The sequence below is a fragment of the Austrofundulus limnaeus genome, unplaced genomic scaffold, assembly GCF_001266775.1.
Source record: "Austrofundulus limnaeus strain Quisiro unplaced genomic scaffold, Austrofundulus_limnaeus-1.0 Scaffold335, whole genome shotgun sequence".
NCBI classification, from domain to species: domain Eukaryota; kingdom Metazoa; phylum Chordata; class Actinopteri; order Cyprinodontiformes; family Rivulidae; genus Austrofundulus; species Austrofundulus limnaeus.
The window spans coordinates 122,536-134,965 of record NW_013952737.1 but is presented as its reverse complement, the minus strand read 5'-3'; the positions used below and the strand labels follow the sequence as shown (position 1 = coordinate 134,965).

The 12,430-nt window shown below is 42.2% G+C and overlaps 1 protein-coding gene across 1 annotated transcript in view; it reads left to right on the top strand.

Moving 5' to 3' along the window:
- The window catches only part of agap2 (ArfGAP with GTPase domain, ankyrin repeat and PH domain 2), a gene marked incomplete in the record, with an annotated part of 53,672 nt that overhangs the window by 32,234 nt on the left and 9,008 nt on the right, over positions 1 to 12,430 (top strand). Inside the window, 7 exon segments of the mRNA XM_014022542.1 lie at positions 4,426 to 4,656; positions 5,227 to 5,376; positions 6,467 to 6,526; positions 7,422 to 7,573; positions 8,735 to 8,825; positions 9,970 to 10,192; positions 10,553 to 10,832. Coding sequence (XP_013877996.1) covers positions 4,426 to 4,656; positions 5,227 to 5,376; positions 6,467 to 6,526; positions 7,422 to 7,573; positions 8,735 to 8,825; positions 9,970 to 10,192; positions 10,553 to 10,832 — 1,187 coding nt within the window.

Genomic DNA, 12,430 nt, shown 5'->3' with positions numbered 1-12,430 from the left:
ACAGGTCTGGACCACTCGTAAATTTTGTTCGTATCTGAAAAAAATCTTAGAATACGAAAACATTGGTGAATGCCACTAATTCTCCTAAATCACTCGTACGCACAACTTAAGAACAAATCTGTGCGTACGAACGGTTCTTGCATGAGGCCCATTCAGTGCAATATTAAAAAACCACAGGAACAATAAATACAATAATAATAAAAACATGACAGTAACAAAGAATGAAAACTGGAAAACCTCTAAAACATGCAGGATAGCGGCCCTCGAGGACTGGAGTTTGACATCCCTGGTTTAAACTAACACAGATTTTAGCCATGCACAGATTAGCTTAACTATTTATCATCAATAACAACCTTGACTGACAGAGGAATTAATAAGTTCTGTTTACACAGAGGAACCCTGGACTCCCTTACTTCAGAGGTGTGTAGTCTGTGTGCCGGACGTGGGAGGTGTCAGTTAAGATGTTTAGGGTTGGGTCAATTACTTCACGGGCAAATGGACCAGGACCAGAACCAGGGTTGGCGAACATCTGCCTCAACCGGCTGGTGTTTGAGAGGACAGAAAAGAAACACGGACAAACACAGGCTGTTGGTACAGCTGTCGATTTTATGGTAATAAAAACAAGGAGAGAAGAGCAACTAAAGCCAGCAGCAGAGTGTTCAGTTTGTGTTCCAGCACTCTGAAGGTTCAGCATTGTGTCTTACTCTGGACACAACACTCAGATATCTGCTGTTAGATCTGTCACACAGAGAGAAACATATACTTTTCAGCTGACAGACTCCTCTATGCACGTTATCTGACAGCCTCAGACAGCTGCTCCTCAAAACTCTCCATGCTACTGTGACAACCAGACACAGTTTAACAGATTCAAACTAGCAGAACTAAAGAGAAGGGGGTCTCTGCAGAACATGTTGTCCTGTGGGCGGAGACAGCCCAAATCATGATTGGTGAAGGTCTTGATGTGAGCGGAGATGGCCCAAGAGATGTGATTGGTGGGATTGATGGTGGGGTTTGAGGAGGCTGAAGGCAGCGGGGAGTAGCTTGGTCGAGTCGGGCAGGAAGCAACATGTTTTTTTTAGATCAATTTTAGTCAACTTGAGAAAGGAAAGTGTTAGCTGCACAAAATTTGAACGTCTTACATGTGAAGGGATGAGTAACAACATGGCTTGGTCAAAACATTCTTTACACTACAAGTCCCAGAGAAGGGTCATTTAATATTTCTACCTTTGGAACCCAGGGAGGGGTCGATTGAGCTCAAGGATTTTAGCTCACATTCTATGTCAGCTGTGAACGGGTGCTTTTGTTTTGAAAATAAGCAATCTGAGGGCTATTCGTTGCCTTTTGTTGTTCATATGGCTGCAGCTAATCCAGACACACCGACCACGCCTGATAATATTCTCACTCTGTTTCTCAAGGGCTCATGTTTACAAGATTCTGCTCTGAAGATGTGGTGTGTTGCAAAGAACATAAATGGATGCCACTGTATTTTCAGAGCTACAGTAAAAATTGTAAATATAGTATCTGATTCAAGCCTTATGTGCTTAGTAAGGTTTTGTCTTTTTGTTTTCAATGAATATATCAAATCAGTCAGAATTGACTAGGAGCACAAAAGTGTGCAAAGGGGGAATTTGTAGGGGCACAGTTTTGGGGACAGTTTAGAAAATTTACAAATACCAAAGGGGGGATTTGTAGGAGCACAGTTTTGGGCCAAAGCGGGGTATGTAGGGGCACAGTTTTGGGGACAGTTTAGAAAATTTACAAATGGCGGGGTTGTAGGAGCACATTTTGGGCCAAAAGAGGGATATGTAGGTGAGCTGTGATTAGGGTTATGTGTGGCTCTAGGTGTGACTGACTCTTTAGCACATTAATAGACACTGTGGCTCACAGCAGGGGAGCAGGGGATGTAGAGGCCAAGGTCTCCTGTGCAAAAAAGCGCAGCCTTAGTCAAACTAGTGTCAAGGGCTCCTGTTTACAAGTTTTTGCTCTGAAGTTGTGGTGTGTTGCAAAGAACATAACTGGATGCCACTGACTTTTCAGAGCTACAGTAAAAAAATTGTAAAGAGAGCATAAGAGACTTTATACATGGCCTTGCACTTGAATTTCAACAGTGTTTTATGCTTGGAAAGGCCATGATGAAAAAGCCACGTACCCAGCCTGGTCCTGGAAAGACGACAGTGTCAGGTTCAGACACTCTGCAAAAGAAACTGCAACACAAAACAGTGTGCAGTTTGCAAGAACTTTACCTGTCGCAAATGTAGGAGGAAAACTGGGTGTGTAATGTGTTAGATGTGAAGCAGCTACATCTACTTACAAACATCTTTCTTTGTTGTAAAAACAAAATGTATACATTGCTTGTGTAAGCTTTTTTGTAAATATTGTAAATAAAACTTGCTGCCAAGACCTGTTTATGTATCTTGATTCCCTCAGCCATGTCTACAGAGTTTGGGCCAATGGGGGTAGTTGCAGAGTTTTGGGAAAAGGGGGGGGGGATGTAGGGGCAGAGTTTTGGGCTGCAGACATGGCTGAGGGAATCAAGATACATAAACAGGAATTAGCAGCAAGTTTTATTTACAATATTTACAAAGTAGCTGTGGCTACAGTGCAGTTTGCCATCATCAGTGTGTGAATGTGAGTGTGAATGGGTCTGTTAGTGTAAAGCTCTTTGGGGTCCGGAGGGACTTGAAAAGCGCTCTATAAATTCAGTCCATTTACCATTTACCATTTATCTTAATCTGTAGAAAGTTCTAAGTTCAAATCAGTGTCTGAATCATCTATTTCATCAAAAGCTAGTTCCTCTCTTCCATCGGACTCGCAGTCATCCATAGCAGTCAGTAATTCCAAAACTTGCAAAGCARTGTAGGTCTTCTTTGGTGCCATTGTGTTTTTCTTTGCTCCAAACACGATCGAAGGGTAAAAAATAATGATCCACTCCTGTCTGTGTGTCTGCATTTATTCTGTTCTCATAAGAACAAGACTACAGCTATTCAAGTAGCTGTAAATTACTTTCTGCCACAGGTGTAAATGTGTTTCACAGGTGTAAATGTGTTTCACAGGTGTAAATGTGTTTCACAGGTGTAAATGTGTGGTATTTGTAAATTTTCTAAACTGTCCCACAAAATAACTTTTATGCTCCCCCTGTCAATTCTGACTGATTTGATATATTCATTGAAAACAAAAAGACAAAACCTTACTAAACACATAATACTTGAATCAGATACTATATTTAGAATTTTTACTGTAGCTCTGAAAATACAGTGGCATCCACTTATGTTCTTTGCAACACACCACATCTTCAGAGCAAAAACTTTTAAACAGGAACCCTTGAGAAACAGAGTGGGAGTATCATCGGGCGGCAAAACTGTACCCCTACGTACATATCCCCACTTTGGCCCAAAACTCTGCACCTATGTTGACGACGATGTCGACGTTGACGATGTCGACAAGGACATCATCTTGTCGACAACGACGTCTATACATTTTGTTTTTACAACAAAGAAAGATGTTTGTATGTCTCAGATTGCTAAGCAAAAGGAGGGGTTTTGTCCCCTTCTGTAAATGTGGCAATAGCCACATTTACAAATGAAAGGATGCTAATTGGAGCCWTCAGAATCGTCASTTTGGACTAAGGGTCTTTTGACCCTCTTTCGGGACTTCAGWGGGGTGGTCAAAATTCCTGGGACTTYTCCAGCGTGTAAAAAATMTTGATWTTTAGAGATCTTTTACAGACTGGTTAGGGATGTTTTGACCGAGCCATATTGTTACACATCCCTTCAAAYGTACGACGTTCAAATTTTGTGCAGATAGCGCTTTCCTTTCTCAAGTTATGACTAAAATTAATCTGTGAGTTGTTTCCCTATTTATTTGGTCTGTTTTTATGGTTTTATCATTTGTGTTCTTTTAGCAATGCTTTGTTTTTAGTTTGCAATATGTGAAGCACATTGGCCAATGGCAGTTGTTTTTAAATGTGCTATATAAATAAAGTTGACTTAACTTAAAAAAAAACATGTTGCTTCCTGCCCGGCTCGACCAAGCCCCGTTGCCTCCAGCCTCCTCAAACCCCACCATTAATCCGACCAATCACGTCACTTGGGCCATCTCCGCCCACATCAAGACCTCCGCCAATCAYGACTAGGGCCGTCTCCGCCCACAGGACAACATGTTCTGCAGAGACCCCTACTTGGAGCTAAAGGATAGCTCAGGAAACCCAACACTGACTATAGGATTTATTAAAAGAAAAGACAAACCTGATCTTAAAAACAAACAGGATGTTGTTCCTTTAAGTATCTTTCAGTTTTCATCCAGTAAAATGTTTTACAGATTAATACTGAAGCTTTAGGCTGGTTATAGGCTGACATGACTACTGAACACAGTAAAAACAGTACTATTTATAAAATAACCAGTTATTTTTCTTCTTCTGGACATCAGTCCCTCAGCTGTGTCCGTCCACGCTGTCCGTGGTCGACGATCGGCCCGGGGCTTTGTCTCCTCAGGGAGGTGAGAAAGGACTTCAGCGCTGCCCCTCCTCCTTGTCCACTAAAGCACAAAGTGTCGGTAAGTTCTCGCAGGTGACGAGCCTTTCGTACGACGAAGTATTAGGACCATACAAGATTTTTAAAAATTCTTATTACGAGATTAAAGTAGTAATTTTACTAGATTAAAGTCATAATCTTACATGACGTGTCCGTTTTCTGTTCCTGGTTTCCTCCACATTTTCCCCACATCTGCTGTGTACAGATGTCTCTGTGTTTACAAAGTAGTCCGCAATGACCTGAGTCACGGTCAGATTAATATGCTTTTATCCAAATTAGCCACGTGACTAAATCTGTCAATACATTCATTTAACAATACAGCTTCAGTTTGTAGTTGTTTGCACAATTTCCAAGTCCTTGATGCTAATGTGCTAAAAGATTACATAACTATTTATTTCAAGCAATACTAAAAAACAACTTAAGTTGTTCAACATTCCTCATTTTAATGTAAGGATAACTGCATGATTTTTCGTGTAAAGGCTAGAATATTATGACATTTTTCTCATAATATTATGACTTTAATCTCATAATATTATGGCTTTATTCTCATAATATTATGATTTTATTCTCATAATATTATGACTTTATTCTCGTAATTTAAAAAAAATGTTAAAAATCTCATTGTGTGGCCCTAATACTCCATCGTATTTTCGCCTGTTCCCCTCAAACTATGTTTTCACCTGTTATTCATGACGTCTACATGTTACRTCAGAYGGCCTGGAAGGGACCACTGGTTCCKCGGCTGGGAAAGATCCCAGCCAGTCCTCTCCGATGAGCGACAGGAAGAAGAACAGGAGGAAGAAGAGCATGAATCAGAAAGGAGACGCAGCCGTTGGCCAAGCTGAGGGTGAGTGAAGTTCAGATGCTTCAGACACAGAAGAAGCTAAACTAACTGCTGGACTTCAGACTTCAGACAGCTCAGGAGCCTCGTTAACAAATGTTCTTTAAAACCTGTTCTTTTCCTGTTTAAATTTCGTCTGTATCCATAAAGAAGCATTGTGGAAATGAGCAGAGCTTCATATTTCTGCAGTTATTGCTCCGTTGGTGAGGCTTAAAGGGGATGCTGGGAAAGTGTTGATGATGTGAAAACAATTACTGTACACACCAGAGATGCACGGTGAGCAGTTAGTACATCCAGTCTGTGCAGTTAGAGGAAATTAAAGCCTGTGCAGACTTTAGTTTTATTAGAGGATATTACAGATGAGAAGAGGGGATGTCTTCAGAGCTGTGAGCTGCCTGGACCACCCAGCTAAAGACCCAAATATCTAACTTTTATTAGTAATTTAGACATAAAAAATGGCCTAAGTTGTCTCAAATTTTATTGTGACAGGGCCTTGATGTCCACCCTCAGCTTTCTATAGCAACATCAGATTCATCCGTGCGAGTTTCAAACTAGGGATGCACGATATGTCATATCGGTATCGGACAATATTGGTCGTTTTTTAAAAATATTGGTATCGGTCCGATATGTAAAACTGGGCCGATATTAATGTCCGATATTGATTTGCCACTTTTTATCTTTGTGTTTCTGTTTTGAGAGAGGAGATGGTTGGTTGAGCAGCATCTGTTTGATCATGATAGTGATATTGATGCTGCGCAGCCAGGAATAACTGATGTAGGGAAAAAGACCCAAGTGTGTTTGTGCGTGTATGTATAATATAATTTGTGTGTTTGTGTAATAACGGTAAATATTGATTATTGACCACAACAGCAATAATTATGTATATCGGATATCGATATCGGCTGAAATTTTTAAATTGGTGTATCCCTATTTCAGACGTTTGTACATGAGCCCCCTGCTGTACAGAGCTGTTCGCTCTGCTCTGTCTCTTTATTGTGGCTCCAGATGATTCCAGATGTTTGTCTTCTTTAACGGTGTCCTAACAGCTTACAGTCCATGTCTCTTTCTCTCTGTCCTTGTTTTTGTGCTTCTGCAGCCAAACGCAAAATGTGGAAATTAAAGAGCTTTGGTAGCTTGAGAAACATTAATAAGACAGGTAACACCTGAGGGTGACGGGTCACATTCAGCCTGTGCTGTGATGTCCCTGCTGTTCATCTCCATCATGTCTGAAGCATGCAGAAACATGTTTGTTTTAACCTTGTGTCAAAGACAAAACCTCTCCACAATCACTGGCACTGTAGCTTTAAAGTAATAAATATGAACTGAGAAAATCAGACTTTACTTTAAATGTTTGTTGGAACAAAATCATGAAAACTTGTCAAAGTGTGGTCCAGCAGCACCGCTGGTAGTGATGATGAGCAGAACCCTGGATCTGCAGTGAAACATGGAGGAGGCTTGGTTCTGTTCTGGACCTGCTTTGATCCATCTCACACAGACCTGTTCAGGGTACGATGAAATCTGAAGACTATCAAGGCCTTCTGGAGCTTAATGTGCTGCTCGGTGTCAGAAAACCTGGTCTCAGCTGCAGCTCCTGGGTCCTCCAACAAGAAAATAACCCTAAATCAGTGTCCTTCTGAGCCCGGATCTAAATCCTGTTCCAACATCTGGAGGAGGAACCCTTCAGACCTGAGACAGATGGAGCAGTTTGTTCATGAGGAGTGGAGCAGGACACCTGTGGACACATGCAGAAGCCTCAGAGTTACAGAAATTGATTGTGATTATTTTTGTAAAGTCTGATTCTTATCAGTGGGTTGAAGTATTTTCAGTAGTAGTAATTTGAAGGTATTTCAGAGCTCAGTGAGTTTTCTGTCTTTAACAGAAGAATACCAGCATGTGTTGTTTTTACTAAAGTAACTTTGTTTTCCTTTCTTCCTCCATCAAACTGTTTAACTTTGTTTTGTTTAAACTGTCGTGATTTCTTCACTGTCTGGATGTTGAATATGAATCTGTTTTGTCTGTATTCAGCTCTGATGCTTGTTCTTCTCCTGCAGATGAAGAGAATTCAGACTTCATCATAGTTTCCTTCACTGGACAAACATGGCACTTTGAGGCTCAGAGCCTGGAGGACAGGGACTCGTGGGTCTCGGCTATAGAGAGCCAGATCCTGGCCAGCCTGCAGTCCTGTGAGAGCGGCAGAAACAAGGTAAACTGTTTATTACCCAACAGTGAGTGAATAAGTCAGGATCATCAGGAGGAGGTCAGTGTCAGAGTGCAGCTCTCTGTTCTTCACTCAGTTTAGAAAACTTTGAAATAACTTCTACTGAATCAAACCGGTGGTTAGAGCTGTCACCTCACAGCAAGAAGGTCACAGGTTCACCTGTAGACCGGTGGGCTTTCTGGGTGGACTATCTGGTTTCCTTCTACAAACCAAAAACATTAAGGTTTGGCTTTTATGTCCACTTGTTATTTCCAGTGTAGAAGGCAGCAGATCAGCTGCTCAGCTAAAACTGTGCTTCTCAAAGTTGGGGTCAGTGTGAAGCAGCAAGTCCTGAAATGTTCTACAGAAACAAAAAGCCAAAAAACTGTAAAAGTAGAATATTTAGTCTTGAATATTATTAAAAAGACACACATGTGTAAACATGTACAGACCAGAGACATTTAGGAACCAATAAACAGTGAGTCTAAAAGAAACGCCCGCTGGCTAAAACACCAAACGTCCGTCAGGTTACATGATTTAATTTGTTCAACAATCTGGATGTTCTGTCATGGATGCTGATGACACTGGTGAGAGGAAACTCTGCCTAAATACAGCAAACAAAATATATATTTTTCTGAACTTAAAACTTTATTATCAGGCAGAAAAAAAGAGAAACAAGTTGGTGAAAAATTTATATAATAATCAGACAGTCAGGCTCTGAGCATCTACCTCTGTCTATAATTCATCCAACCTTTAAATATCAGAGACAACCAGCCTGACYGGCAGGAGTTAGAGTTTCCAAAATGTACTGTACTTGTATAGTGCCTTTCTACCCAACCAGAACACTCAAAGCTCTTCACACTACAGTCTGTGTCCTCATTTACCCATTCACACAGCACTCTATTAGGTCTCTACAAAGCTAACATGTACAATCATCTATGGAGACTAATCAGTGCCAATCACATTCTTACACTGATGGGACACACATCAGAGGCATTAGGGGTGAAGTGTCTTGCCCGAGGACACAACAACTGAGACAGCTGGAACGGGGGATCAAACCTGTGACCTTGCGGTTCCAGGACGACTCTCCTAACCACTCTGCCACAACCGCCCCTTTCTGATCCATAAAGCCGCTTCATGTTCTAACAGAATAATGTGTGTGTGCAGGCCCGCAGGAGCAGTCAGAGTGAGGCTGTGGCTCTGCAGGCTATCAGGAACACCAAGGGCAACGGCCTGTGTGTGGACTGTGAAGCTCCAAGTAAGTTCCTGGAGACCTCCTCTGGTTATCCTTTGGTTCTCCTCTGGTTCTCTTCTGGTTCTTCTCTGGTTCTCTTCTGGTTCTTCTCTGGTTCTCCTCTGGTTTTTCTCTGGTTCTCCTCTAGTTTTTCTTTGGCTCTCCTCTGGTTCTTCTCTGGTAGTGGAGGAAGTGATTGAAGCCAGTCCATGTTGATAAGGCTTCCAACTTAAACTAAATTTGTCTGACAAAACAGCAGCTCTCATTTACAGTCGTCTCGTTCGGCTCGGTATATTTCTCCTCTCAGTAGGGTTGTATGCAGCACATGCGATTTCTGGTTAGCTTCTTAGCTTAGCCTCCGTCACAGCCACATACGTTGCAGCCAACTGATCCAATCATTTTAAACTTCAGCAGAGGCCACGCCTCCTGCTAGAATCACTTGTCTATGCATCAAATCCAGACCCTTGTACGAAGCAAAGTGAAGGACAGGGTCTGGTTTAAACCAGGCTAGTTCTCCTCCGGTTCTCCTCTGGTTTTTCTCTGGTTCTCCTCTGTTTTTTCTCTGGTTCTCCTTTGGTTCTCCGCTGCTCCTCCTCTGACTTTACCTCAGTTCTCCTCTGGTTCTCCTCTGTTTCTCTTCTGGTCTTCCTCTGGTTCTCCCTCAGTTCTCCTCCAGTTCTCCTGAAGTTCTCCTCAGGTTCTCCCCCAGTTCTCCTCTGGTTCTCATCTGGTTCTTCTTTGGTTCTCTTTTGTTTCTCTTCTGGTTCTCCTATATTTCTCCCCTGCTTCTCCTCTGGTTCTCCTTTGGTTCTCTTCTGATTCACTTCTGGTTCTCCTCTGGTTTTCCTCTGGCTTTCCCCCAGTTCTCCTCTGGTTTTCCTCTGGTTCTCCTCTTATTCTTTTCTGGTTCTCCTCTTGTTCTCCTCTGGTTCCTCTCTGGTTCTTTTTTGTTTCTCTTCTGGTTCTCCCCCAGTTCTCCTCTGGTTCTTCTCTAGTTCTCCTCTGGTTCTCCCCTGGTTCTCCTCTGGTTCTCCTTTTGTTCTCTTCTGGTTCACTTTTGGTTCTTCTCTGGTTCTTCTCTGGTTCTCATCTTGCCCTGTGGACTCAGGTGTTGAACAGAGTTCTGGGTTCATTGTCTCTAACTGGTGTCTCCTCTCTCATCCTACAGATCCCACCTGGGCCAGCCTGAACCTCGGAGCTCTCATCTGCATTGAGTGCTCAGGAATCCACCGGAACCTGGGCACTCATCTTTCCCGGGTCCGCTCACTGGACCTGGACGACTGGCCCGGGGAGCTCACGCAGGTCCTGGCCGCCATCGGGAACCACATGGCCAACAGCATCTGGGAGAGCTGCACTCAGGGCCGGACCAAACCGACACCCAACGCGACCCGGTGGGTTCTGCTACACCAGCACAGTAAACAGACCTGAAGAAGAGGAGTTAGGTTAATGAAGGTGTCTTTAAACAGGAAATGGGTTCAAGTTTTCTCATTAAAACACTGAACAACAAGATATATTTTTCTATTACACCAAGGAAAGGTCAGAAACAGAAGATGATGCACTTGAACGTCCTGTAGATAAATTATTAGCAAGTGGTCAGAATTTGTTACTTTTTATTTGAAGAAATTACTTTTAAATCAATAAAACAGTGTTAGAAAAGAAACAACAAATTCTGTATAACCACCAACTTGAACCAGTTTAGACCGGTCACCTTTGTGCACGTTTTATATTTTCCTGGGTTTCTGTTTCTTCAGAGAGGAGCGGGAGTCCTGGATCCGTGCGAAGTACGAGCAGCGTGCATTTGTGGCACCTCTCCAGCCGGCCCCGGGGATCAGGCCTTCGGAGGACCACATGGCGGCGTGGCTGCTATCGGCGGTGACTGACAGAGATCTGCCCAAATTGCTGCTGCTTCTGGCCCACAGCACCAAGGAGCAAATCAACAGCCAGCCCGCTGGTTCGTCTTCGCTTCCCCGCACCGCTCTGCACGCCGCCTGCCAGCTGGGAGACGTCGTCATGACCCAGCTGCTCGTCTGGGTACGTTTGTGTTTTAACCCCCGTCACAGAGCAAAGAGGGGATTTAGAAATACCCTCCATCTGTCTGTTCATTTTGTCACTGGTATAACTTGAAAAATGATTGAGAAACCAACTTCCATTCTGGTTTGTGACTGCATGTAAGAACAGTTTCTGTTGAGAACTGGGTTGCCTCACCAAAATCCAAGATGGCTGCCGTTATATATACAGTACTGTATGTAACCCAGCCTCCCAGATCATTTGAGTGAACTAGACTTTCTAGCTTTTATATTGCTTAAAGTATATTTTCCTCAAATGATTGGGTTGGCCAAAGATTAATTCATGGTGGGCAAGACCACCATTACCCACCCCCTGGCTCCACCAYTGTGTCTGATGGTGGATACAATGCTCCCTCTTTTCATCAAGATCCATCATCCAATCAAAACTCTTCCTCTGTTCCTCTGCACAATTTTAACTCCTGCACATTTGAATATCTTACAACAAAAACATTAAGCTTTACTTAGACTCTGTTCAGTTCCAGCCAAGAAAACACTCGACAATCACTGTTTAAATCCCTCAATGATCGGAGGCAGCTTGTTTCTGCCTGATTCACAATGGGTCTGCCCAAACTTGTTGGGTCAGCAGAATAATCCTCTTCTGTTTTAAAATTATGTATGATAAAAGTTGATTTTAGTAAAACAGGGCTTTTGACATGGGTGAAGGTCTTCTCAAGATGGATGCCAAAAGACTTACCTAGAGGCGTCAGTGACCATTCCAGTGGTTTTCTGTTTCAGTGGTAACTGTTGATAACTTCTGAGTTGACTGTACAAACCCTTTTAGACCAGCGGTRTCAAACTCATTTTCACTGAGGTCCACGTGAGTGTTATGGTGGACTTTAAAGAGCCAGATGTAATTAACTTCAGTGTTTCATGTTTAACTTCAACTAAACACAAAACATCACATTCCTCATCTCATTGCTACAGCTGAGCACCACTAAGCTGAGCTCTTTGTGGTATTTCTTGCATAGAAACAGCTATTTAATGCATCCTCTTATAAACACTGGGAAGTACTGTGTTTACAGCTGACTAAATGTGAAATAAATACCACTGATCTGTATTACTGGATTGGACATAGCCGCTATAGCTAGCATTGCGCCACCACAGGCGCCCTTACTATTCACTGAGTCAACTAAACGGTACGGATTCAATGTGGGATGTGCATCAATCTGTCATGAAAATATTTGTAGCACCCTTATTTTTAAATCTGATTTCTATAAAATATGGCTTAAATTGAAGCTGAGAGAACTGCCGATGTTGTGGTATGTAAAAAATATGTATTTGCCCAAGAGATAATTCTATATGCAGTCTGGGAACTTTTCATTATAGGTTTTTGATAATATATTTTCTGTAGAAGCCCATTTTAACCACATAAAACTAAGTATTCTGTGTGTCATAGTACTGAGATTCAATTATAATTTAAAATTTCAAAATCTGAAACAGTTGCTCTTAAAATAGTAAACTTAAGAATGGTTTTGTTGGTGTATATTTAATATACACCAACTTAATATACTTAATATACAGTACATCTAATCGCTATTTCAATCTTTCTAATTACTTCTCTCT